The sequence below is a fragment of the Capricornis sumatraensis genome, chromosome 9, assembly GCF_032405125.1.
Source record: "Capricornis sumatraensis isolate serow.1 chromosome 9, serow.2, whole genome shotgun sequence".
Classification (NCBI taxonomy): domain Eukaryota; kingdom Metazoa; phylum Chordata; class Mammalia; order Artiodactyla; family Bovidae; genus Capricornis; species Capricornis sumatraensis.
The window spans coordinates 38,319,696-38,347,645 of NC_091077.1; the positions used below are offsets into that span (position 1 = coordinate 38,319,696).

Here is a 27,950-nt window from a genome sequence, read left to right on the forward strand (position 1 = left end):
CTGCCTCAGGGCCTTTGTACCTACTGTTTCCTCTGCCTGAATCACTCTTCCCCAGCTCTTTGCACGGCCATTCCATTCTCCTCAGTCAGGTCTTAAGCCAACTGTCATTTCTTCAGAGTCTTTCTCTTACCACCCTAATGTTCCTCTCCTATCATTCACCCCAATATATATTCCTGTTTTATTTTCTCTACCTGTTGACCTATATACTCTCCTTCACTAGAATAAAAAACACTCTCCTAGAGATTCCTTGTCTGTCTTTTTTTAATAATTTATTTGTTTGGCTGTACCAGGTCTTAGTTGTGGCACATGGGATATTAGATATTCATTGCAACACGGTGGTTCTTTCGCTGCAGCATGTGGGATCTAGTTCCCTGACCAGGAATTGAACCTGAGCCCCCTGCATTAGGAGTGCAGTCTTAACCACTGAACCACCAGGAAAGTCCCTCCTGTGTCTGTCTTGTTCACCACTGTATTCCAATGCCCCAAAACATGTAGCTCATAGATAACTCTCAACAAACATTTGAATAAATAAGACTGAAATAACTTTATATCAAAAGTTTCATTTATTCAACAAATATTTTGTATGCACCTATGAGGATTCAGGCTTTATTTCAAAGTGGTGGAGATTCAGCTGAGAACCAAACAGAAAAAATTCCTGCTTTCTTGGGGCTTGACTTCTAGTGGGGAAACAAACAACAAATAAGATAAAAAGTGAAGTACATGCTGTATCTGATAGTTAAGTTTTAAGGAGAAAAAATAAAGAGCAGGAAAGGAGGGTATGAAGTGTATGTGGAGGGCACACAGAAATGAGACTGAGCCATGAGATGTGTGGGGGAAGTGCATTCCAGAACAGGGTAAGTGGGACAGGAATGAAGGGGTTGGAGGCTAACACAGTAGGTGATGAGGTCGGGAAGGTTAAGAAAATTCATATTGTATAGTGCCCTATCGACTAAATCAAGGACTTTGACTTTTACAAAAGAACGATGAGAAGGTTTTGAAGAATTTAAGCATGGGGTGTCATGACATGTTTCGCTTTAAGAGGATCGCTGGGGCTGCTGTTTTGGGAATACCTGAAAGGTAAGTGAAGGGACCAGTAAGGACATTACAAATACCACAGCAAGAGATCGGGGCTCCGAAAGACTAGGGAACGAGCAGGTGTGGGGTTGGAAGGTTACATTTTGACTTTTGACAGTTACTTTGGAGTGGAGGTTAGGGAGAGTTCTGGCCTAGGCGTCAGCACCTGGAACTCAAATAGTACCTATAAAATTAATCGAGTCCCAGCTCTACCACTTACTAGTAGCGAACTCGTGAGTAAATCATTTCTAGGTTCTGAGCCTCTGTTGCCCTACTAGTGAAATGAAAAGGATATTCCCATATAACAGGGCCTTCATGAGAACAAAATGAGAAGTGTCAAAGTTGGCCATGAGCAAGGTGAGAACCCTGAGCCAAGGACCGCACGGCCCTGCCCCAGAGGAAGGGGCTGCCGTGGAACAACCGACTTTAGAATCCACCGCACGAGCTCCGCAGCGACAAGAAAGAAGCGCGCGTGCCAAAGTCGCAAAGGAGCCTGCGGTGCCCAAACCTCGCGAGATTTCTTGGTCGGGCAAACTCATCTTCCCAGCCACATCTCGCGAGATCAAGATTCATGAGCGGCTATCGGCCGGTTAGGGCTTGCGGGGAAGATGGAGTATCCTGCATTGGGCACGGTGGAGAACGCGGACAGCGGCGGAGCCAGGTCGTACAACAATTCGGAGGAGCGGGAGGGCCGGGAACCGGATGGGCTGCGCTTCGACCGCGAGAGGGCGCGCCGCCTCTGGGAAGCAGTGTCCGGGTCGCAACCAGTGGGGAGGGAGGAAGGTGAGTCCGGGGGCTTCAGAGGCTGGAAGCCCCTCGCCTGCCTGCTAGTTTCGCAGGGAGTGGCGGAAGCGCGGGGCGGGGACGTGGACCGGCCCCTAGGTCTACGGTCACACCCCCTGGCGCTCGGCCCGCCCATTTGCGCGAGGCGCCAGGGGACTCCCTGACTCGTGCACCACGCTATGGCCCTGGCGCCGTGGGCCAGCTCCCCTGAACAATCCAGGCTGCGGCACCCCAAGAATCGCGCGCAGATGGTCAGTGGCCTTCTCACGCTCTGGCAGTGGGCTTCTTTCTCCCGCCTTAGTCACCTACCAGAGCTCACCTTTTCCTGAATTCGAGGACTGGAATCTCTAGGCTTGCCGTCTAGGCCATCTCAGAGACCCCCCCAGAACCTTCCTTGCCAGCCTCGTCGTAGCCCCTTCACCGTCCCAGTTTCCAGGTTCACCCATCCCTAGTGTCTTTTGCTTCCCTTCTTTCATGCCCCGCACTTCCGAGGGGTGTAGAAGGCCGCCTCCTTACCTCAGTGTACCTTCTGGACTTGGTGACTGAGTCCTGGCTTACCTCTGCTTTTTGGTGTCTCTTCTCTTGTCTTCACCGGCTGGGTCCTTTTTCTAATATGCGGGCCAGGAGCCTGAGAACCTGGCCAGGGCATTCTTTGGCTCCAGCTTCTTGTTTGTATCCCACGCTTGACCCAAAGTTGAGAATGGAATACATAAGGCCACCTAGGAGGGCATTTCTGAGCTTCCCAGCTTGCTCTGCACTTGACCTGGCCCTGGATAAGATAGGCATAGAAAGAGGAGAATAGAAAGAGCTGCTGTGACCCTGTTTTGTGACCCACTTCACAGTTCTTAGCAGAGCTACCTGCTTAACTCTAACCCAGAAGTACACAAACTGGGCTTTTGTGCTAATCCTGTCAGGTAATCTGCGGAGAAATCAGATTTCTCTAAAGATTTGTTTGCTTGCTGAGGAGACTAAACTTGGAAGTTAATATATTGCTTGTGAACTGACTGCCATGGGATAAAATGAAATTTTTGACCACATCCAAGGAAGATATGTTTAAATTTGGGGTGGTACACACGACAGACCTATACCCTATATGTACTTTACCAGTAAAACTAGTCTTGTGTGACTCTTAAATTAATATGAGGCTCCTATCTCCCTCATTCTTATACTTCAAACTTGTTTGGCACAGAGCTACAATTTTCCTTTCATTAATTTGACAAATACTGTCTTCCCAGGATTGGCTGGAAATCAAAGCTGCAGAGATGAAAATACTGTCCTTGCCCTGGAGGGGCTTGTGGTCTGGTCCAGGAAGCAGACGCCAAGACAGTTGCAGTATAATGTGGGTGCAGTAAAGAGGAAAGTCTAAAAGTTGGGATACACAAAGAGGAAGTGACCTTTGTCCTCAGGGGACAGAGCAGGCATGCTCTGGACCTTGAAGCAGAGAACACAGCAGCTGTGCTCTGGAAAGTGAACTGTTTATATGTGTGTGAGTGCACACAATCACTTAAAGACCAATTCATTTCTCTGATCTCACTTTGTCCAGTGATTTGTTTGAGGTCTAGATAGATACCTGTAACACCAAGTCCTACTCACCTTTGGTTTTTTATTTTCTCTTAGTTATAATTTTTGTTTTCTCATTGAGTTGTAATTTACACACCATAAAATTCACCCATTATAACTGTACAATTCAATGATTTGTAGTAAAAGTATAGAGTTGTATAACCCTAGGCCAACTTAGAATATTTCCATCACTCCAATTAGTTTCTTTGTGCCTTTTTTTCTTTTTTCGGCTGTGCCAAGTCTTAGTTGCAGTATGTGGGATCTAGTTCTCTGACCAGGGATCAAACTCAGGGCACCTGCATTGGGAGTGTGGAGTCTTAGCCACTGAACCACCAGGGAAGTCCCTCTTTGTGTTCTTTTACGTTAAATCCCCACTCTCACCTCCTGCCCTTGGCAACCACTAATCTGTTTTTTGTCTCTATAAATTTGCCCTCTCTGAACTTTTCACATAAATGGAAATATAATACAGTCTTTTGCATTTTGTTTCTCTCACTCAGCATGTTTTTGAGGTTTAGCCAAATTGTAGTATTAATACTTTATTCCTTTTTATTGTTAAATAAAATTCCATTGTATGATTCTTGCTTTTTTATCCTCTAATGATCTCTGCCTTTCAAGTGGGCTGTTTAAACTATTGACATTTAATTTAGTTGTTGATATGGTTAGATTTGCTGTCTCTCCTTCATGACCTTGTGAAAATCAGCCCTCTGTTTCACATTCTAGATCTCTCAGCCTCTGCCCCATACATCTTCTGATTATCTACAATATAGATACAAAATAAATCCTACCAATTAGGTGCTTTCTCATAAGATTTGGAAGGTAGAAATGTGGTGAAAATCACATTCCTAAGACTATTGGTACTATCAAGAAAAATTGTAAAACTATACGGTCTTCTCACATCAGGGTTCCAGCATCCATAGGTTAAGAGGCCTGTTCAGTGACATGGAGCTTCTTACTTCAGCAAGACTGCAGTGGAGGCCTCAGAGACTAGCTCACATGTTGGAACAGTAATGCATGCATTGTTCCAGAGACATTTCCAGAAGGCTCAGCCTAGTACCTCAGTCTTTCCAATATTTTCTAAGCACCTAATTTCTTGTATCAAACCTGTCCCCTGTGGTAATTGGTAGATGGATTAGAGTTGTATCTGAGCAACAGAGATGCACATTCAGGCCACCTTCCCAGAATTCTGATAACTCATGTAAGTCTTTTTCCCCTCTGTGGACCTTAGCTTCCTCCAGCCTCATGAACTTCTCGCAGATTTTTGTAAGTCAGGAATTCAGGAAAGGGTTGACTGGACAGTTCTGACTCAAGGTCCCTTTTGCAATTGCAATCAGATGGTAGCTAGAGCTGAAACAATAGTGGATGGAACTTCTGGAGGCTGACTAGGTGTCTTTTTTTTTCACGTAGTCTCAGGGTCTCTCCATGTAATTTCATGATGGAATAGTTAGGGCTTCCTCCAAGCTTGGAAGGAAACTGCTTATGTAGTGGCTTAAGACTTGAAGAACAGTGCTTGCTTCGGCAGCATATATACTAAAATTGGAATAATACAGAGAAGATTAGCATGGCCCCTGCACAAGGATGACCCACAAATTCATGAAGCATTCCATATTAAAAAAAAAAGACTTGAGCAAATATTCCCAATTTGGTTCATTTTTATAATATGTCTTCCACGTGTCTATATGTTGCTTAGTGGTCAGGCAGTGATTCAGTAACACCTGGAGTAGTAAGGCCTCAGTCCTCTGCAGTTGGATCTGTGGGTATGTTGGAAAGGGCATTCAAAGTTCAGGCCATTTTAAAGTCAGCCCTAACTTTTACTTTCTGTCAGGCTCTTTTGCATCACTTATGTTCATGTGAACAACCAGAGTTGGCCAGGAGTATTTAGCTACCTTAGGCCCTCTTAGGTCCCCATTGCCACACAGGCTTAGCCACAGACATTACTAACCTCAGGTTATAGTAAAGCCTTTGGCTTTTCCTGCTCACCTGCCTCTGAGACCATCATTTCCACCGACATTATCAAAAGATCAGGGCATTGCGCACCACTCCAACTCAAGCACTTTCCTCTTTCATGGGGAAGCTGTTGGTTCTCACATCCTGCCTCTTCCTGGTAGAACCTCTGCTCTGACTGAGTGTGGGAGGTGATGAGAACAGTCCCAGACCCCTGCTGTTCTCATCCAGAGTTCAGCAGTTGTACAAGCATGACTGCTTCCCGGGTTGTTAAGTGCCTTTGATCAGTTTCCAGAGTACTGAAGGGATTGTCTCTGTCAACTTTGTCCAGTTTTACAGTGGCTCTGGGCGAAGAAGATCTCCTCTACTATAGCTGCAAGCTCTACCTTATACTCATTTTATGTTCAATTTCACTTTCTCTGCTTGACCTCTAAATTTGAAGGGTCCAGGACTCAAAATCCCAGGGGCTTCCCTGGGATTGGTAAAGAATCCAGTCCACTCAGTGGTAAAGAATCCTCCTGCCAGTGCCAAAGACACTAGTTCCATCCCTGATCCAGGAAGATTCCACATGCTGCAGAGCAGCTGTGCCTGTGTGGCACAGGTAATGAGCTTGTGCTGTAGAGCCCGAGAACCACAACTACTGAGCCCATAAGATGCAGCTACTGAAGCCTGTGCACCCTAGAGCCTGTGCTCTGCAACAGGAGAAGCCACTCCAATGAGAAGCCCACACCCTCCACACCTGGAGAAAAAACCCGCACAGCAACAAAGACCCAGCACAGTCAAAATAAATAAACAAACATTAATCCCAAGAACTCTTTCCTTTTCCATCTACATTAGGCATCCTCTTCTAGTCCACCGCTTTAAACAGGGTAAATACACTGATGATTCTCAATTTGTATCTCCAGCTCTGACCTTTCCCTTGAACTCCAGGCTTGCATCTCAAGGTGACTACTTGATATCTCTACCCATGTGTATGATAGAACACTCATGTTTAATATAGCTGAAGGAAAAGTCGTGATTTCCCCTCCAACACTGTCTTCCTCCACTTCTCATCTACTCGTTACTCAAATTCAAAACCTAGGAGTTATCCCTGACTCCTGTCCTATTTCACCCCCTCCATCCAGTCAGAGAAATTGGATGTCATATCTACTTCCAGAACATAATTCCAAACCCATCCACTTCTCCTCATCTCCACTGACAACCTACCTGGTCCAGATTTCTGTTATCTGCTGCCTAGAAGACTGCAGCAGCCTCCTCCCTGCTCTCCCTGCTTCCGTTCCTATTCCCATACAGTCTGCTGACACAATGAACAGACTAATCTTTTCAAAATGTAAGCCATATCTTGTCACCTCTCATTGCACTAAGAATAAAATCCATAGTTCAGACCATGGTTTATGAGGCCTGTACTGATTTGGCATTATCTGGTAGGCCTCAAGCTGTCTCTCCCAACTTTATTTCCTACCACTATTCACTCATTCACCATACTGTATCCACAGTGTCCTTCTCTTCATTTCTTGCATATGTCAGACTTATTCCTGCCTCAGAAACTTGATTAATTTATTTTATTGAAGTATAATTGATTTACAATATTGTATAAATTTCTGCTGTACAGCAAAGTAATATTTTTTCATATTATTTTTCATTATGGTTTATCATAGGATATTAAATATAGTTCCCGGTGCTATACAGTAGGACCTTTTTGTTTAATTCATTCGACATACATTGGTTTGCATCTCCTAATCCCAAACTCCCAATACATCCCTCTCCCACTCCCTCCCCTTGGTAATGACAAGTCTGTTCTCTATGTCGTGAATCTGTCTGTTTCATAGATAGGTTCATTTGTGTCGTATTTTGAGATTCTGCATGTAAGTGATATATGGTATTTGTCTTTCTCTGTCTGACTTCACTTAGTATGATAATCTCTAGGTGCATCCATATTGCTGCATATGAAATTATTTCATTCTTTTTTTATGGCTGAGTAATGCAGAGTTCCAAAGAATAGCAAGAAGAGATAAGAAAGCCTTCCTCAGCAATCAGTGCAAAGAAATAGAGGAAAAGAACAGAATGGGAAAGACTAGAGATCTCTTCAAGAAAATTAGAGGCACCAAGGGAACATTTCATGCAAAGATGGGCTCGATAAAGGACAGAAATAGTATGGACCTAACAGAAGCAGAAGATATTAAGAAGCAGTGGCAAGAATACATGGAAGAACTATACAAAAAAGATCTTCACGACCAAGATAATCATGATGGTGTGATCACTCACCTAGAGCCAGACATCCTGGAATATGAAGTCAAGTGGGCCTTAGAAAGCATCACTACGAACAAAGCTAGTGGAGGTGATGGCATTCCAGTTGAGCTATTTCAAATCCTGAAAGATGATGCTGTAAAAGTGCTGCACTCAATATGCCAGCAAATTTGGAAAACTCAGCAATGGCCACAGGACTGGAAAAGGTCAGCCTTCATTCCAATCCCAAAGAAAGGCAATGCCAAAGAATGCTCAAACTACCACACAGTTGCACTCATTTCACACACTTGTAAAGTACTGCTCAAAATTCTCCAAGCCAGGCTTCAGCAGAACGTGAACCGTGAACTTCCTGATGTTCAAGCTAGTTTTAGAAAAGGCAGAGGAACCAGAGATCAAATTGCCAACATCTGCTGGATCATGGAAAAAGCAAGAGAGTTCCAGAAAAACATCTATTTCTGCTTTATTGACTATGCCAAAGCCTTTGACTGTGTAGATCACAATAAACTGTGGAAAATTCTTAAAGACATGGGAATACCAGACCACCTGACCTGGCTCTTGAGAAATGTGTATGCAAGTCAGGAAGCAACAGTTAGAACTGGACATGGAACAACAGACTGGTTCCAAATAGGAAAAGGAGTACATCAAGGCTGTATATTGTCACCCTGCTTATTTAACTTCTATGCAGAGTACATCATGAGAAACGCTGGGCTGGAGGAAGCACAAGCTGAAATGAAGATTGCCGGGAGAAATATCAATAACCTCAGATATGCAGATGACACCACCTTCATGGAAGAAAGTGAAGAGAAACTAAAAACCTCTTGATGAAAGTGAAAGAGGAGAGTGAAAAAGTTGGCTTAAAGCTCAATATTCAGAAAACGAAGATCATGGCATCAGGTCCCATCACTTCATGGCAAATAGATGGGGAAACAGTGGAAACAGTGTCAGACTTTATTTTTCTGGGCTCCAAAATCAGTGCAGATGGTGATTGCAGCCATGAAATTAAAAGATGCTTACTCCTTGGAAGAAAAGTTATGACCAACCTAGATAGTATATTCAAAAGCAGAGACATTACTTTGCCGACTAAGGTCCGTCTAGTCAAGGCTGTGGTTTTTCCAGTGGTCATGTATGGATGTGAGAGTTCGACTATGAAGAAGGCTGAGCACCAAAGAATTGATGCTTTTGAACTGTGGTGTTGGAGAAGACTCTTGAGAGTCCCTTGGACTGCAAGGAGATACAACCAGTCCATTCTGAAGGAGATCAACCCTGGGATTTCTTTGGAGGGAATGATGCTAAAGCTGAAACTCCAGTACTTTGGCCACCTCATGCAAAGAGTTGACTCATTGGAAAAGACTTTGATGGTGGGAGGGATTGGGGGCAAGAAGAGAAGGGGACAACAGAGGATGAGATGGCTGGATGGCATCACTGACTCGATGGACGTTAGTCTGAGTGAACTCTGGGAGTTGGTGACGGACAGGGAGGCCTGGCGTGCTGCAGTTCATGGGGTCACAAAGATTCGGACACGACTGAGCGACTGAACTGAACTGAATACTCTATTGTGTATAGGTATCACATCTTCTTTATCTGTTCATCTATTGATGGACATTTAGATTGTTTCCATGTCTTGGCTATTGTGAACAGTGCTACTATGAACATAGAGGTACATGTATCTTTTTGAATTGTAGTTTTGTCTGGATATATACCCAGGAGTGGGATTGCTGGATCATATGGCAACTCTATTTTTTCAGTTTTTAAAGGAACCTCCATGGTGTTTTCCGTAGTGACTGTACCAATTTACGTTCCCACCAGCAGTGTAAGAGAGTCCCCTTTTCTCCACACCCTCTTCAGCATGTGTTATTTGTAGACTTTTTAATGATGACCATTCTGGGTCACGCATTTTATTAGATTTTGGGGATACAAAGTCATAAATGACATGATCCTTACCCTGTTTAGTCTCTGGGAATCAGATTCTAAATATTCTTGAGAGAGAACCCCATCTTCTTTAATAAAATATTACAACATCTCCAGGCAAGGAGAGGATGACTGGACCCTGGGTAACATTTTCCCCTTGTGGGCTTTGCATTCTGAGGAGCCTCTCACCCTCCCTTTAAAAAGCTCTCAGGGGCTTCCCTGGTGGCTTAGTGGTAAAGAATCCACCTGCCAGTGCAGGAGACACGGGTTCAATCCCTGATCCAGGAAGATCCCACATGCCACACAGCAACTGAGCCCATGTGCCGCAACTGCCAAGCCCATGCACTCTAGAGCCTGTGCTCTGCAACAAGAGAAGCCACTGCAATAAGAAGCCTTCACACCGCAACAAGTAGCCCCTGCTTGCTGCGACTAGAGAAAGCCCGCACAGAGCAGCGAAGACCCAGCACAGCCAAAGATAAATAAAAATTTAAAACCTCTGGCCCAGATCTAGTCACACATCCACTTCCTTTTGTTTCTCTGAGGATGGCTGAGGCAGCCAAAGTCTTTCAGAAAAATTTACCGAACAGTGTAGGAGAAAAATGGGGAAATAAACAAGGGACTCCAAGGAGCAGAAATATAGCCAGGCAACACCCCTTCTTCCCAAAAGGGCTGTTATAAATAAGCTTTAGTTCTTGTGGGAGAAGAACCTTAAAACTTCCCAACCCAAAAATTCCCTCCAGGAAATATTGTCCACTTTTTGATCCAGAGTAGAAGATAAAAAACATGGATTTGCCATCTCATCATGGTTTTCTAGACTTATCCCTGCCTCAGATTATCAATGTCATGATGATAGAAATGTCTGGAGTGAGATTTTACTCCCTCCTCAAAAAGTAAGGTCTTGTTTTCCAGGTGCAACAATTAAGTACAGGTTAATACTGTGGTTTCCTACAGTGTGGAACTTACATGACATACTGAGTAATTTTAGATATTTCAAAATCAGATCAAGAACAGTAAGAGAATTATTTCCTTTTCAAGTCTTTCAGTCCTTCCAGTTCTATCTGAGAAGATGTCTCAGTTGGTTGCTACCATGTCTTAACACCTCTCCTCACAGTTGCCACTGTCTTAATGTTCCTTTTAGGAAGCTCTGCAAGCTTCTCGCACCAGTATCTAACTAGAATTGTTTCTTTTTTAATGTATTCATTTTTACTGGTTTTTACTTAAGTTTGTAATTTAAAGACTCCTTTTTAAAAGAATTTAGTAAAGAAAGTTAGCCTACATAAAATTATAGAGTAAGTTATAGGTTTGGTGGCTCAAGAATATAGCCTGAGTCATGAAAGCCCTTAGGGAAGGGGTGGCAGGTTTAATGGTATGGCATTCCATTATTCGGTGCCTGTGTTTGAGGCAGCGTTCAAAGACAGTGCTGTTGAGGCAGGTTTTTAACTCACAGCGCTTTTATTTTTTTCTCTGTAGTGGAACACATGATCCAGAAGAACCAGTGTCTCTTCACCAACACCCAGTGTAAGGTTTGCTGCGCCTTGCTCATTTCTGAGTCCCAGAAGCTGGCACACTATCAGGTATGCCCTTGTACCTTAGTACTTTCTAGACCCAATGCCAAGCCCCCTCTTCTCTCTGTCTTGCACAGTGAATTCCTTCTTAGCCACCCAGATGTTGCCTCCATGCATGTTGGCTTAATTTTTGACTGAGTCTTAATTTGACTGATTGTCTTAACTTGACTGATTTACTTAATTTTTCTGAGTCTCATTTCTCCATCCAAATCAAGATCATTGTACTTATATGTTCCCTTACAGCTCAGTGTAGTAGAAAGTCTATGCTTTGGCTTTAAATAAACCTGTAGTTGAATCACAACTCTGCTACTCATCTTGGTCAAGAAACCTCATTATCTTAAGCCTCAGTTTCCTCATCTATAAGATTGAGATGATGATAATTTTCTCATAAATTTTTATGATTAGATTGGACAGCATCTAAGTACCTTATACAAAGTAGAAATTCAGTAAACCAGATTTTTCCCCTACCCTCTCCTCCTCAAAAGTTTCTGTGAGGATGAACCACTGAAAATCTGGTAGATATTTTTGAGTGCCTTAGGTATAAAATGGCATTTGGGTATCTTTGATCTTTTTCCTGGGTTCTTACAGAGCAAAAAACATGCCAACAAAGTGAAGAGATACCTAGCAATCCATGGAATGGAGACACTAAAGGGGGAAATGAAGAGGCTAGACTCAGATCAGGTAATCCAGCTGCCATGTTGAGACCACTCGCTTCCTGATGAAGCCAGCAGGCAGGTTGGTGTGGTGGAAAGAGTGTGGGCTTTGAGTCAGACTGACTTGGCTTCAAATCCTAGCCCTTTGTGTAACTTGGGCAAGTCTTGATCCTTTCTAAGGCTTGATTTCTTCCTCTATAATAATGAGGATGCTAAAATAATAATAATAATAATGAGGATGCTAATATCAACTACCTTTCAGGATTTTTCCAAACAAAAATGAAAGAAGGTTTATTAAAGCACCCAACACAGAGCCTGGCACATAGTAGGGGCTCAGTAAATGGAACCATTGTTATATATTACATTGAATGGTTTGTTAGAGTAGGACCACTGTCCATGCCCTACTCAAGAAGAGAGAGAGGAAGGAAACTAGAATGCTTACGTTCTTGAGATCCAGTGGAAAGAACTGAGTTTCTCACTTGAATATTGGGAATAAACAAGTGGAAGGAATACTTTTCCAAATTCTCGCTCTGATCAAGATGTAAACATGTTTGCTTTTGCCTTAGCAATACTGTGAGAATTATGCTGAAACAAACCCAACCCCTCAGGTGTACCATTATTTTTGTTCCATAGCAGGCTGTGCAAATATTATGGGATGATAAGTCAGCAGACTAGGGCCAAATACTAGCTCTAGAACTTACTGGTTGGGTGACCTTGGACAAGTCACTTAACCTGTCTGTAGAGATAATAGTTGCTACCTTGTAAGGGTATTGTGAAGTCAAATTACAATTCCTAGTGGATGTTCAGTGAGTTAGAGTTTACACTACAAACTGTGTCTCCCTATCACAGGGGCCACAGGTTTGGAAGGGCCTTGCTCATCCCTTCTCCACATTAACTGGACTAACCCCCTAGTTGCCCTCCTTATCATGTGGAATTCAGAAAGACAATATCAACTCTGTGGCCCTGGGCAAGTCACTTAACTTCTTTATATCTCTAATCCCTCAACTCTCGGGGTGGTCTCGTAGTTCAAATGAGATCACAGACTCCTCCCCATCCAACAAAGAATTATTCAGCCCCAAGTGTTAATAGTACCAAGGTTGAAAAATCCTATCTGAGATGAATATTTTATTCAGATAGCAGACCTGAAAGAGATCCTGGAAGCCCTTAATATAGGCTTGAAATACATTGTTTTCTAGCCTAGTCATAATCATCAAATAAAATACAATGGTCTGCTTGTTCAATAAACCCTGAACATCTGCTGTGTGCCAGTCTCCACCAGGGTGCTAAGGATAGGAAACATAAATGAGTCTAACGATCTTTGCCCAAACGTTGAACTTTAGTCAACAAGAAAGTCTCCTAAGCTACACCACTGTCAGTTTAGGGTGACACATGGTACGACAGAGGTCTATTTAATGTATTCCAGGAGTACAGAGAAAGAATAAAACTAATTCTTCCTGGAATAATCACATAAAGCAGGTTGATAATTCTTTACTGAGTAATTTTCTTGAGTAAAAGTCTCTCAGAAGAGGTGATATTTAATCTGGGCCTTGAAGGCTAAGCAGACGTATGCCAGGCAGGAAAGAAAGGAGGATCATTCTAGGCAGTAGGAACAGCCCAAGTAAAACACGGAAGTAGCAGAGAACAAAACGGGGAATGGTGAGTAGAGCATGGGATGAAGTAAGAATCCAGAAAGGTAGGTTGGGGTCAGTGTGTGAAGAGGGCCTTGAAGGCCCATTCTCCTGTGGGCAGTGGGGAACCAGTGAAGATTTTCTGGCCGGGCAGTGGCGTGATCAGACCTGTGTTCTTTCTCCTAACCAGAAGAGCAGCAGAAGCAAAGACAAGAACCAGTGCTGCCCCATCTGTAACATGACCTTTTCCTCCCCTGTCGTGGCCCAGTCGCACTACCTGGGGAAGACCCACGCAAAGAACTTAAAGCTGAAGCAGCAATCCACTAAGGTGGAAGGTACTGGTTTTCCTGAGTGGTGCTATATCGGGACCCCTCCCGTCCTCAAGGCACCAATGCCAGGTGCTCCCAGAAATGCTCACTGGGGCCACAGACTTGAAGAGGTTGAACTGCTTTTGAGAGCCCTTAAAAATATCAGAGTAGACACAGCTTCATTGAAATGCAGCCTCAGAGTCCTACTCACCTAACCTTCCTTTCTTTGGTTATATCAACCTTTCTCTGTAGAAGCTTCTTAGCCCTGAGCTTTTGTCCTGACAAATAATTATAACTCGGGAGTGCCCAAGTCCTCCAGGCTCTGCACACCAGGAGAGCATTCTGTCTCCTGCCTCTCTCACTTAGATTTTTCCCTCCTAGCATCCACCTGCCCTTATTACCATGTATTCCAAGTTAAAAGTTAGATTCTTATCTTTTTTGTGTGCTCAGGTTATGCCCTGTTCACTTTAATCCTCAAAGCTGCCTGTTCTCCTCAAGACAAGGACTTGCCTTTCAAAGCTGAAGACTTCAGCACTGCCAGTACTGCCCAACAAACAGTGTTTGCAGCTGCTGTGTATCCATTCCCAGGGCAGTGACTTCTAAAATAACCCCCTTTACCTTGTCACCACTGGGGCTCAGCCTTCATTTTCATCTCATTAACTACTGACTTTTTAGGATTTTACATCTCTGCTAACTGCAGTTACTCAAGACTGAAGGTTCTTTGATCTTTATTTCATTTTTTTCTCAGTAAGTTTTCTTCTCTATTTTGGACCAAGAGGTAGACTATAATATCTGCAATACTTGTCCGTTTTTGAATTGCTGTATTATGAAAATAAGACAATCATGTTCTAGAAGACTTTGAAGAATAGGATAAAAAAAAAAATCACTCATAATTATACTGTCTTACCACACCCAAATCTAGTATTCTATCAATGAAACAACAGATGAAGTCATGGATACCCAAGTTTAAATCCTGGCGCTGCTATTTACCATCTGTATGACTGACCTTCATGCCTGAGTTTTCTCACCTATAATATGTTGATAATATCATCTACTTCATAGGTTATGAGGATGAAATAATGTATATAAGGGCCCTGAGACATAATAGATGTTCAGTAAATGACATTTTAGAATTTTTTGTTTTGTTTTGGGGCCATGCTGCACGGCTTGCAGATCCTTCGTTTCCCAAGTAGGGATTGAAACTGGGCCCCAGCAGTGAGAGCACCAAGTCCTAACCACTGGACTGCCAGAGAGTACCCAGCAGATCCTATTGTCGGTATTAACAGCACAATTAAGATTGTGCGTGGAATCCCCACATAAAATGCAATGGTTAATCAGGCGTTCACCACCCGGAGCATGTCATTGGCCTTGTTTCCGATTTGTTCATCTTTAAGTTGTACTAGTAGTAGTTGCTTTTTTGTGAAGTCACTGTTGGTACCATTTATGGTACCAAAGAGATTAAACATTAAGCCAAAGGAAACTAGCTTAAGAACAGAACTTTGTAAGATCATTTATCTTTAGATTTATATGAACTTGTCTTTCCATAAATAGGAAAATTCTCTGGAATATTCCTGGTCCAAAGATTCCATATTGAAGAGTTTATTTTTCATATTTACTTTTGGCCCTTGCTGCATAACAGATATGTTTTTATATAATTATAATCATAGTTCATGTACCATTTGTATCCTGTGTTAACTTTTAATTTTGTAGTTAGAGCACATTTCCATGTTATTACATGAGTTTATAGCTATATTTCTGAAAGTAAACATTTCTCTAATGTAAAAGTAATACAAGTGTATTGTAGAAAGTACGGACAATATAGATAAATGGAAAGAAAAATACCCATAATTTTACCATTCAAAGACAACCACTGTTAACATTTTGGAGAACTGTTTCTCCTATAATCTTTTGTTATGTGTATGTGTGTATATCTGTGTCTATATTTGTTTTATGTATGTCTAGATTATGTATATAAATGTAAAATACTTTAACCCTGTTGTTTTTATAAAAACAATGCATACTCCTCATTGTTACTTCTAGTTCAAACAATGCAAAAGGTATAAAGAGAAGAGTAAATACCACTCAAATCCTACCACCAAGAGAGAAACACTGTTAATATGTTGGCAGCATTTCAAAATACCAGTACACACATATAGATTGCACATCTGTCTTTTAGTAATGATATGATCATATTGTGTGTATAATTTTCTTTTATACTCTTTTCACTAATAGAACATTTGTATTTCTCCATATTATTAAAAAGTTTTTCATAAACATTTTTAATGACAATATCCCATTGCACCACATACATTTAACCATCCTCTAATGATGAATATTTACGTGTTCTCCCTCTCCTTTTTTGGAATTTATAAATAACACTATAGTGAACAGTCCTGTAGAATTCTCTTTCTATATTTCAAGTTGTTTCCTGAAAGAAGACTCCCATAGCTCTCATTTTTATTGGATGTCCATTAAATGGTTCCTCCAGCTTTAATTAACCATTCACCTCTAATGTTTCTCTTTAGTATCTTTTAAAGAATGACCTTTATGTTTTAATGATTATGATTATCTCTTCTGATATCAAAAATCTACATTCACTGTAGAAAAGGTGGAAAATACTGAAAATTATCCTTTTACTCAATGCTTTTGGTCTTTCTTTGCACATTACCAGTTGTTCTACAGAACTGAGGACAAAAGAAATAGTTTGCTATATAACCTGCTTTTTTTTTTCCCACTCAACACCACATACTGAATATTTTCTCATAGTATTGAATATTCTGTAACATGTACATTACTTTTCCAGTGACTTGTTGAAATAATGACTATGGAAAATTAATAGCTAGGAGAATTAAGAGTCTCTGTACTGGAAAACCATGTAGGAAAAGCCAGAAACTTTCTACTGGCTTGTTGAAAATCCTCAAAACTTCCCCCATTAAAGTGGAAGGGATGAAAGAGCATCTGTGTGTGAGTGCTGCTGAACCTCACCCCTCCTCCACCGTTGGTGGGGGTTCTAGGCCACATTCTTAAAGCAGTGGTTTCTGGATTGATACCATTCCAGCCACATGGGCTCATTAGTGAGCCATGGCATCAATTTTTAAAGCAGCAGTGCAGCCTATAGTCAGGACATTTGTTGGCCCACAGGAGGTTTACGCATATGCCCATACCAGGCTCTGATTAACTGAATTCATAGACTCGAGCCAGGGATGCTTTCTATAGGTAAACACATGGGCTATAGCCTTCTTGTCTCCCTGCCACGCTCTGGCAGGCTGGCATAGCAAAGAAGGCATGGTCTTTAGGGTCACACAGACCTGGATTCACTCATTAACTGAGTGATCTTTGGTAAGTCATTTCACCCATCTGATCCTTGGTTTTTCTCTGTATCGTGCCAAGATGATACCTACCGCAGAGCATAATTCAGAAGACCAGAAGAGAAAATATGTAAACAAAGCTGGTAACTGTCAGTGTCATTCTCCTCTCCCCACTCAGCCTAGAAGGCAGTGCAGCTCAAAAGACCCCCTTAGTGTGGCGCCTTTTCTAAATGACCCTCTAGACCCTCAGGCTGTGCATCTGTGCATTGGCTTCCAGATCTATAACTGGGGTAACTTTAAGGATGGGAATAAAACACTCACATTTCTTGTCCTATGTGCTGTGACATTCTGGGGAGTTCTGAGGGATGAAAAGACTGCAAGCATGTACATCTCACATCTATTGTAATTTGGCATATGGGTAGCAGAAGTGCAGAACCTCCTTGGAATATGAGAAAATAGGGATTCACGTGCCTAAAGTAGTTTAAGCTGCCAAACAAAGGAGCCGGTCTTTGGGTTCCCCCATATCTTCTCAATTAGAGAAGATTTTCACTGAGTGATTCACACAGGCAGTGCCCCATATGCAAGTGTGATTAACTAGTGACCCAGCCTTTCTTTGCATTCAGCATACATGAAAGCCTGGCACCTTCTGGGTTTTTTCATTGTTTCTGTTTGAACTTTCTCACCACAGCTCTGTCGAAACGCCTTACAAACCCTTTCCTTATGGCCTCCACCTTAGCCTTGCACCAGAATAGAGAGATGATAGATCCAGACAAGTTCTGCAGCCTCTGCCACGCGACTTTCAATGACCCTGTCATGGCTCAGCAACATTATGTGGGCAAGAAACACAGGAAACAGGAGACCAAACTCAAACTTATGGCACACTACGGACGGCTGGCCGACCCTGCTGTCACTGACTCAGGTAAGGGGCCTAGCTCACACCCAGAGCTGGATCAGGGCTTGACTGCTAGAGCTCCCTGGACCATCAAGGGTATGCCTTTCCTCTTTAGGTCTTCTGAAGCAAGCATTGCAAATTTAAATGCTTGCAAAAACTAGATGGGAAATTTTGGTAAGTGAAAAAGCCAGAAAGGGATGTAGTCAGCTGAAGAGTACATGCCTCTCCTAGGCAGTGTTAAACATTTGTTAACCGTATCTTTCAGTTTTTTGAAAGACTCTGGAAGCCAGATTTACAGCTGACCCTCTTTTGCTCTAGTCCCTGCCCCTGCTTTACCTGGTCCTGCCTGGCCATTCCCTCATTGTCTCTTTTTTATTGGCAGGATTCAGGCACTGCAGTGTTTCAGGCCGCTTATCTTAACTCGTATCCATTCTTTTCTTTTATCTCAAGCCAAAGCCTTCTCCTTATATTCACCCTCCTCCATTTGTCTAACATTTAATCCTAGAACTGTATCCTAGATATTTTTTTCTTGCTTAAATCATCTGATTTCTTTACAGATCAACTAAATTCTTTCATGAAAACCTAGGTGAGGGGAAAGGGTATCACATCCCACTTTGATATTAATGTATACAGCATAATTTGATCCCCACAGGATTCCTATAAAATAGTTGTGATTTTCCCAATTTACAAGTAAAGAAGATGAAACTCAGAGTGACATGCTAAGGTCATACAGCTGATATGACCTGATGTTAATAAATGACAGCATCAGTCGGGGTCTCTAACTCTGTCTGATTCCTAAACTTATACTCCTTCCCCCTGCCTCCAGCTTTGAGTGTACTCGGCTGGAGGCGCTCCAAGTACAGGGTGTCAGCAGAAATATTGAACTGACTTTGATCCGCTTCTTACTTACAGAGGTGGGGTGTTGACCTGGGATGTGCAAGCAGGGACTTCCACTGACAGGACTTCTGCCTTCCCAAACAATTTAGGTTGTTAGCAGCTTGGCTTTTTTTCCCTGCTGGCTTCAGTCCACCCTTGTTCATTCATTCTTTCAGACAGTCATCCTGCACTTACCAATAGCTGCCATAGTCCAGGCCTTAGGCTAGATGCGCTCACATGTAATTACCTGATTTAATCCTCACAGCAACTCTGTTGTACACATTTGATTATTCCCATTTTACAAATGAGGACATTAGCATCAGAAAGATGAAATGGTTTGTTCTGGATCCCATGCTAGACTGTGGCAGCCAACATTGAAATCCAGGTAAGGTTCTGTGTTAGGTCCACAGAATAGTTTCCATGGGGCTTCTGGCATGTATCATGACAAGTATGAGTCAAATGTGAGATGACCCAGAGTGTTCAAATGTCTCCCACAAGGATGAGATGTAGCATCTACCAAGCAGATTAAACAAGACTTGGAGTTTGCTTTGTACTCCAGGCCCACATTTCTCTCATTTATTCAAGAATGCCAAACTAAGCCCTGCATATCATTCAGGTAGCCAAATCCTTTCAGTTGCTGGAGCTCTCAGCATCCCTTCTGGGTCACTGGAGCCCTCTTTTTCTGTACCCCTGTCACCTTCTCTACCTTCCTTAGGGCCTTGCCTCCTGCAGGTCAGGTCTGCTTTCTCTGCCCCATCTGATCCCCTAGTTTCTTCAACCTCTGTACATGGGACAGGCTTTCACGTCTATTCATTTCATACAAAGTCAAGAAATGTTTGTTGAGCTCTTTCCTAATATACGCCAGGCATTGTGTATATAACATATATTAATTACATGTCCATGTTCTTATGGAGCTTAGAGTCTAGCAGAGCAGACAGGCATTGAGCAATTAACTACAAGTGTGGCAAGCTTTAGAAAAAGAAACAAACGTTACGCTATGAAGATAACTTAAGATGGAGGAGCAAGGATCAAAGGCTCCCAGAAGCAAAAGGGATAGTGTGGGGCAACATGATGCTGGGGAGATGAGCAGGTGTCCAATCATGGCACTGTAGGTCATGTTTGAGATTTGAGCCTTTGTCCTAAGAGCATTGGGAAGCCATTCACATCCTTAGCATTATTAATTAGAGCATTCTAGTTACAAAGTGGAGAATAGTTTAGAATGAGGAGGAAGGGTAGTGGAGAGAGACCAACAGTGAAGCTGTTGCAGTAATTCATAGTGGAGAATATGGGAGCTTGGATTAAGGTAGCATTGGTAGAGATAGACAGGAGTAAATGGATTCAGGAGGTAGGTAAGAAGTAGAATTGGCCATCCAGTGTGGGAGCTGAAGGAAAGTGAGCAGTCAAGGTTTAGCCTTAAGCCACGAGGTGAATAACCAGGTTTTGGCAGCCTGAGTTTGATACCTATGAGATACCCAAGTAGGAATGTTCAAGAGGCAGTTGGATACATAGGTGTGGACCTATAAGAAAGGTCTCGGTTAGAGATACCACCATTTTGGTGGTTAGAAACTGCTAAATATTGGTAGTTTCATATGTTTGAAGCTAATAAGTGGTACTTGAAATCAGGGAAATGAATGAGATCCCTTAGAGAATTTGGAGAGAAAGGAGTGAAGGGCCTAAGATTGAGCCCTCTGAAAATTCTGATGTGCTATAAACATGGGTGAACCTTGAGGATGTTATGCACAGTGAAATAAATCAGTCACAGAAAGAAAATTCCTATATGATTTCAGTTGTACGAAATATCTAGAGTAGTCAAACTCATAGAAACAGAAAGTAGAATGTGGTGGCCAGAAATTAGGAGAAGGGAGAAATGGAGAGTTTAATGGGTATAGATTGGCAGTTTCACAAAAATGACAAAAGTTCTGCACGATAATGTGAAAATGCTTGACATGATGAAAACACGAATTTCTCTGACCCAGAACTGTCCTTTAACATTAACTGAATTGGACACTTAAAATAGATTAGATGGTAAACTTTCTGTTATTTGTAGTTTACCACAATTTAAAATAGTAAAAACAGAAAGAAAACCAAGATTGAAACCTCTGAAACTGGCAATAGTAAATGGTGAAGGTCAAACAAGAGACAGCAAAACAAACTGAGAAGGAACCACCAGCGGAGAAAAATCAAGATTGTGGCATGCTGAGAGCAAGGGCAGGAGACTGAAGGAGGAAGGAGTCACCCACGCTGCCAAGTGCTGTGGGAAAGCCCAGTACAAAAAGGCTGCATAAGCATCCATGTTGTCCGTTAAGTTTAGACACAGGGAAGCCTCCACTGGCCTCAGAAGGAGCGTGTGTGCGTGTAGCGGGGAGAGGTTGCAGAATAATTGAGAGACAAGGAAATGGAGAAGCAGTTGTAAACAGGGCTTTCAAAGTCTTGGCAGTAAAAGGGAGGAGATACAGGTGCTTTTCCAAATAAATCAGATGTTTTTAAATGAGCTGTAGTGACTTATTCTTCATAAGATCACAGGGGGAAACTAGAATATCAAACATGTAAAATGAAAACCAGATAAAAATGGATGAGTGTGGGTACTGAACAAAGCTGTTTTTTAGAAGTACCAATGAATTCTTCACTTGCCCCAAGTGACGTTTTGAATCTAGCTTACAGGTTAGTATACTCTGCACTGAGATGTACTTAGCATAGAAGAGTCCAGAGACCTGTGGTTCAGAGGAAAGGATGGGGGCTTCACAGACCAGAGGGCAAATCCAGCTCTGACCCCAGGTCACTTAACCTCCCTGAGCTTGCTTCGTGCTCTGATAAATGGAGAAAACCATCTACCTATCTTCCAGCATTGTTATAAGAATCCAAGGGCATAAGTATCCAAAATTTTGTCATGGTGCTTGGTGTTTAGTAGATGATGAGTGAGCTGTTGTAATCTGGGCATCAGTGACTCTTAACCATTGGTGGTTGTTACCCCACACCAGCCCCAGGTTCTACCCTGGACCTTGCAGGGATGGTGGTTCTGCTAGTCCATTGTGAGTCTTTTGCCTGTTTGTGTTGAACCATGAATTCTGGCCTTCAGAGTCTAAAACAGACCTGAATTCTGATTGTAATAATTTTCCTCTTAAATGCTTTAAAAGGATATGTCTTCCAGGAAATACCTGAAGATACAAGAGAAACAAACGTAGCTGGAAACATTGGCTTGCTTATTGAATTAAAGGAGATTGTTGGTGTTCCCAGCTGCCATGGAAGGCTGGTTAAAAGATACTGTCCATTTTTTTGCCAGCATCACTCATGGAATCTATAAGAGTGAAATAAAAATAAGCCAAAACCTCATATTTACTGGACACTTAACTATGTGTCAGTTACTTGTATTTGAATGATTACAATAACCTGATAAGGTTGATACTAATATTAACTGCATTTTATAGGTATGGAACCTAAATCTCAGGGAAGCCCCACTTTTACACATCTCAGAGAGATTAAGTACCTAGCGTGTGGTCCTACAGGTAAGAAATGATGGAGCTGGGATTTGAACCTAGGTGATCTAACTTCAGAGCTGTGAGGTTTTAGGATGCCAGATGACTCAAAAGGTGTGTCAGAGGGCTCTTGAAGTCATGTGTACAGTGGCCTGCCTTGTGCAGCTGGCACCAGGCATGCTGGGTAAGTAGAGCCTCATAGTCAGCCACTCCTGTTTGCCATTCACTAACTCTGTGTTCGTGGACATGTGACCATGCCTTATTTTCTTCCTCTGTAAGAGGATGGTTTTCATGGGATCCTTATGAGCATCAATCAAAATAATATAAAGTGCATGACTATATCAGGCACTTAGTAAATAATAACTGCTTTTTATTGTAAGTACTATGGGTATGGTATAATTGGTTTATAGTTGAGAAAAGCTGAGGATCAGAAAAGCAAAGGGATTTAGCCAAGGTCATGTGAATGCAGAGCCAGGAGTCCAGCCCCAATTCTTGGCTCCCGACCCATGCTCTCTCTGCTAGACCATGTGAAGAAAGGCCGCTTTGTCATTGGAGCAGCCCTGTTAGTGAGAAAGGGTATCTGTGAGCCCCACAGTAGAGAGACAGATTAATTTTCCCTATAGGCCTTCTCGTTAATTACTGTTATTGCAAGCGCAAGGAGAGGCCTGCCTTCCCAGAGATCTCTCATCTAAGGGCACAGTCCAGGTAGAAAAGACAGTTACACCAAATGTCACCTCTTTGTTCTATCAATCATTTATTTCCTCAGCAGACAGCTACTCTGGACCAGGCTCCATGCTGGGACAAAGAGTACAGGGCAAGGGGGGGACAAGGAGTTTCCCAGCTCCAGGGAACACACAGGCATACATGTGCCCCTGATCGTTGAGTCGTTGAGGCCTCTGGGATTCTTACCAGGGCCTAACCTCACTCCACTCGTCCATCTTCAGAAGGGCATTTGCACATGCTGTCAAAAGCACAAAGTCTCCAGGCCCCTTCTTATTGGATTACTAAGCATCTTAACATTTACGTGTATTTCAGCCGGGAAGGGCTACCCCTGCAAGACATGCAAGATAGTGCTGAACTCCATAGAACAGTACCAAGCTCATGTCAGCGGCTTCAAACACAAGAACCAGTAAGTAATCACACTTTGAAATTCATGGGTCTGCAGCAGGAGCTCAGGGCTTCGGAATCAGAACAAAGCCAGGTATTCCTTGGCTAGAAAGGAATCCTGGCAGTCTTTTCTTTTTAGTTAGCAAAACCTTGGTCAGTCAATAGAAGTATCCCCTATGTGAGTTCTCCTGTCAGCTTCTCCCCAGCCTTTAGACCTGTTGGGCTGAAGGTTTTAGTAGAAAAACAGAAATGATTCCCTTAGTGGTCGCCTAAATTTTTTGGCAACATGTTAGCAGTCTAACTGGGGACACTCGTCAACCCCAACCCACCACTGGCTTGAAGACCAGAACTGCCGTTAGTTCTGTGGCAAGAGCTTCGTCTACAGGTTATTACCAAATATGACCCAGGTTCTTTCATTGATCAAATACTGAACACCTCTGAGTGGTAGCCCAGACAGACCCAGTCTGACAGACTCAGTTCCTGCTCTGATAACCTAACATTCTGATGGGATGAGACAGAAACAATGACCATGCAAACCACCAATAATTACAAATGGTGATAAGTGCTTTAAAGGGAAGAGACTAACAGAGTTGTCTGTCTGTAATAATCTTGAAAATGATTCACATTCTTTGGTTGAGCTCCTGGTCTGTTGCAGGCCATATGCCAAGCAGATTGTCTCAGGTAATCCTCACAATAGTCCTGGGAGAAAAGGGTTATTATTCTGATTTACAAACACAGGCGACCACCACTCAGAGTGGTGTTATGAGGCAGAGCTACAATTCACACTGAGGCTTGGCAGGCTCACAGCATGTTCCTCCAGGGCAGTGCTGACCAGGGGGTTGTGGTGCCGTGTGATACAAACAGGCCAGGACTGTCTGGGAGGGCTCAGATGGTTCAGTCCCTGCTTCTCAGGAGGGTAGTGTGGACGGTGTGCCACAACATAACCTTGGGAGATAGGAATTATCCCTGTTCTACAGATGAGGAAACAGTTTCAGGCAGATCTGCTGAGATGACTGCTTTGACTTTGATGATTGGTTCTGGACTGCTTACAGAGCCAAGTGAATTAAAGGTGGTAGAAGGGCAGAGTGTTAGGCTCAAAACATTCTTGGTCCTCTCTGCTCTGCCTGAAGTCTCCTCTCCCACACTGTGGCTTTATTGATAGATACATCTTAAACTGGTAGAACTCGTGAGGTTCCCCTTAGATAGGATTTGAGACAAGCCCTCGCACCTTGGCTTGCATCTCACTTTCAGCATTGCAGCTTGGCTGGTGGCAGTTTTGGCAAACAACTCAGAACCAGTCAGAACCCTACCGTGGGGCTACCCAGACTTGAAAATGCTAGTGTTGTTTATTATTTCCTTCTTACACTTTCCAGCTATGTGACCTTAGGTGAGTCAATAAACCTCTTTGAGCCTCCAATTTCTTCTCTATAAGATTATGCTACAAAAACAAAACAAAACAAAGATTATAGTATAATTTGTTGAACACGTAATTGAATCTCATTTAATTTGCAACAACATCTCTGAATTAGGACTCCCCCCACCCTTTACAACCCAAGGAAACCTAATATCAGATAGATTAAGTAACTTGCCGTAGATCTCATGGTTACTTGGAGTTAGACCCAGTATTCAAACCTCTTGACTCCAAAGCCCATTCATTTTGCTCTGCTATTTCCAAATGGAGCTCTTCTTCCTCACCGTATGGGATGAAGTAAGTGTTAGAGATAATATATGTGAAGTCCTAGTCCTGATAAGAGGAGCTATTAGAGATAAGCTTTCATTCACTCACCAGCGATTTATTGTTCACCTATTATGTGTCAAACCCTGTTTTGAGCACCAGGGCTATGTTAGGAACCAAGACCAATGCTTTTCTCTGATCCATTTGATCCCCCTCTGATGGTAGAAAGAGATCCTAAACAAATCGAAAACAAATCAGACAGTATCAGGTGATACTAGTGAGGTCATGACTGGAGAGCCACTTGATTCCATGTGCTGGGAAGAATGGTCTTTCTGTCCCATCCAGGTCATGTAGAGCCCCATAGGCAGAAAAAGTGGTTCAGTACAGAGGAAACGCATGGGCTTCCGTCCTGAATCTACCACACTTTAAATCAGCTTACTGTGGGCAGGTCATTTATACTTTCTGAACTTTAGTTTCCTTGTATATAAAATGGGGGTGCTGGTCCCCCCGCCTTACAAAATAAGCCTGAGAATGAAACAGGATGCTGAAAGCAGAACACCCAGCCTTGTGCCTGGCATGCAGTGGTCCTCAGTAAGGAGAGCTGCCTGGCTCATTACTCCACACCCTGAAAGAGCTGTACTGTCTTTAGAATAGGCTACCTGGGATACCATCACCACCACCACAAACTAATCATGTGCCTTTGTTCCCTCTCAAATTACAGGTCACCAAAAACAGTGGCATCACCTCTGGGCCAGATTCCCATGCAAAGGCAACCCATTCAGAAAGACTCAACCACCTTGGAAAACTAGAGGTGTTTCTGTCCAGCAACCCAGGTTGAACTAGCCATGAGCCAGCTTCCTGTTACTATGGTCAGCCCTTGGCTCCGTCTTCCTCCTTTCTTACTCCTGGAGAATACACAGGCCTGAGGCAGGAGTAGACCATAGACAGCCTCGGGTTGGCCCAGGCAAATCTACTCCCCCTCCTCCCCTTTGGAATTGGCCCTGTAGGTCAGGGTAAGGGAAGCAGAGATGTTGACAGGACTTGGGATTTCCCAGGGTGGTAATTTGGAGGGTGGCCTTTCCCCTTCGTCAGCCCCTCTGGGCCGTATGTCATGAGACCCCAGGCCTATCTTTCTACTAAAGGTCACTTATGGACCACTCCCTGCAGCTAAAGAACAGAGGTCTCCCTAAGCTCTAGGCATCTCCAGTGAAACCCAGAAATTTCACTCCAGGCCTAGGCCTAGGTAGGAAAGGGCAGATGGAAGTGGCTGCCACATGGAGGCTTGGAGTTCATGTGACACTTCCCGCCCCACAGAGAGTGTGAGCTTTCCTGAGCCTGGTATCCGATGCTAGCCAGTTGTCCAGATTTCTGCCCACTGTGAAGTCTCCTCCTGGAGCAGTGACACAGTCCTGGCAGAGTACTGGTATCCCGCTTTCCCCTTCTCCACAGTTCCTGAATGGTGCTAAGGACCTGCAGCAACTGGGGACAAGCTAGAGCCGAAGGAGGCCTCAGTGCCCAGTGGGATCACAGAACATGCCAACAGAGGCCTTTCCCCTCCTCCATCAGAGGTGCTCTGGCACAGGGTCATGTGGGAAGGTCCCCACGTAAAAATTTCCTGGATGGCTCTCTCCCTTTAAAGGGAAACTGCCCTCACGCCAGCCAGCTCCGAGGCTGACCACTGTCCTTCGGCCCTACTGGTCCTCTTGTTCCCCTTGCGCAGCAGACCGTCTGCCCATGCTGCTGTGGTGCTAGTCCTCCCCCATCGTCCGCTAGGAGATTCTGGAGACCAAGGAGCAAGATGGACCCTTAAGAGAATAGAAACGAGAGCTGCTGTACGCTTCTGCAGTGAGGAAACAGCTATGTCCCCGACCCCAAATGTAGATTTCTACAACACTGCTGTGCTTTATGGCCTGGGACTTCACTGGGAGTGGACTTTACCTCATAGCTTTCAAACAGGAATTCCATGGAGGGTCACCCTCTGAGGGGCCTGCTCACTGGGTCAGAGAAGTCCACAGTTGCTCTTGTGGGCTCCTCCTTGCACTCCCTGTCCCTTCGCCTGTAAATGCCTTCGTGTATTGTGTGTGTGTGTTTGTGTGTGTGTGTGTGTGCGTGTGTGTGTGCGTGCGCTTATGCTCTATCTTTTGGTCACTGAAGCATCTAAATAAAGAATTTCTCCCATGAGCCAGACTGCAACTCAGCAGATCTGGGATTTGAATCATCTAGTATGTGTATCTTTACCCTTTGCCCTAGTCCTGCTCAAACTTCCAGCACCCTAAGTAGTGATTTTAGGAGCGGGGACAGAAACAGATATCCAAATTGCTTGGCAGCTCTGTAGAAGTCCTACGGAGTCCAGGTGCCCTAAATTCAATACAAGCTTATCTGCTCATCTGCCTCCCCCTATCCTGGAGGGCCTCACAGATGTCTTTAGAAGGTTTAAGCTGGGAATCTACTTTGTTTGAGATGATCGTGTGGCTGCTGTGTGAGAAGGAATTCAGGGGAGCAGGAAAGGAGATGTACAGGGAGGCCAAAATGGGAACAGTGTCCAATTTGACTCTCTCCAGGCTAACTCCTTCAGGGCAGAGACCTAGCATCATTCATCTCCATTCCTCTGATGGACAGAGTGGTTTGTCGTGCAGTGTTTGTTGAATGAAAGAATGAATGAGGATGCATAAGAAGAGATGGGCTTTTCCTGCTCAGCTAATACATAGCAGTAGGCTGGTTCCATGGGACTTGTGATTCTTGGAAAAACCTTTTCCATGACCCAGAAATGAGCTGGGAAAGGAGTGCATGCGATGACTTCAGCAGCCTTCTTTGCTTCAGACAGCCAGATCTGAGGAGGGTGCCCAGGCGGCCTGAACTCCTATTCTTCACTCAGCATTATTACTCTTGGGAACCTGCTCTTTACCAACTGGGAAAGGCCCTACACAGCTCTCAGCTTCCAAAGCCTAGACT

At 43.4% G+C, this 27,950-nt stretch overlaps 1 protein-coding gene and 1 non-coding gene across 7 annotated transcripts; both read left to right on the forward strand.

Annotated features, from left to right (window-relative positions):
• The first annotated feature begins 1,682 nt into the window (after positions 1–1,682).
• ZNF346 (zinc finger protein 346) lies at positions 1,683–26,897 on the forward strand. 6 transcript variants are annotated; one of them, XM_068980474.1, is made up of 7 exons: positions 1,683–1,857; positions 10,984–11,087; positions 11,667–11,759; positions 13,550–13,694; positions 17,664–17,894; positions 23,252–23,345; positions 25,720–26,897. In XM_068980474.1, the coding sequence occupies exons 1-7, from the start codon at positions 1,683–1,685 to the stop codon at positions 25,805–25,807; spliced, it is 930 nt and encodes a 309-aa protein (XP_068836575.1). In that variant the 3' UTR covers positions 25,808–26,897. The 6 variants fall into 6 exon arrangements, with proteins under 6 accessions (XP_068836575.1, XP_068836576.1, XP_068836578.1 ...); XM_068980475.1 differs by having other exon boundaries at positions 17,712–17,894; XM_068980477.1 differs by lacking the exon at positions 17,664–17,894.
• On the forward strand, positions 4,921–5,027 carry LOC138086750 (U6 spliceosomal RNA). The gene has a single exon (XR_011145446.1). It is a non-coding gene; the product is annotated as a U6 spliceosomal RNA (small nuclear RNA).
• Positions 26,898–27,950: the final 1,053 nt, after the last annotated feature.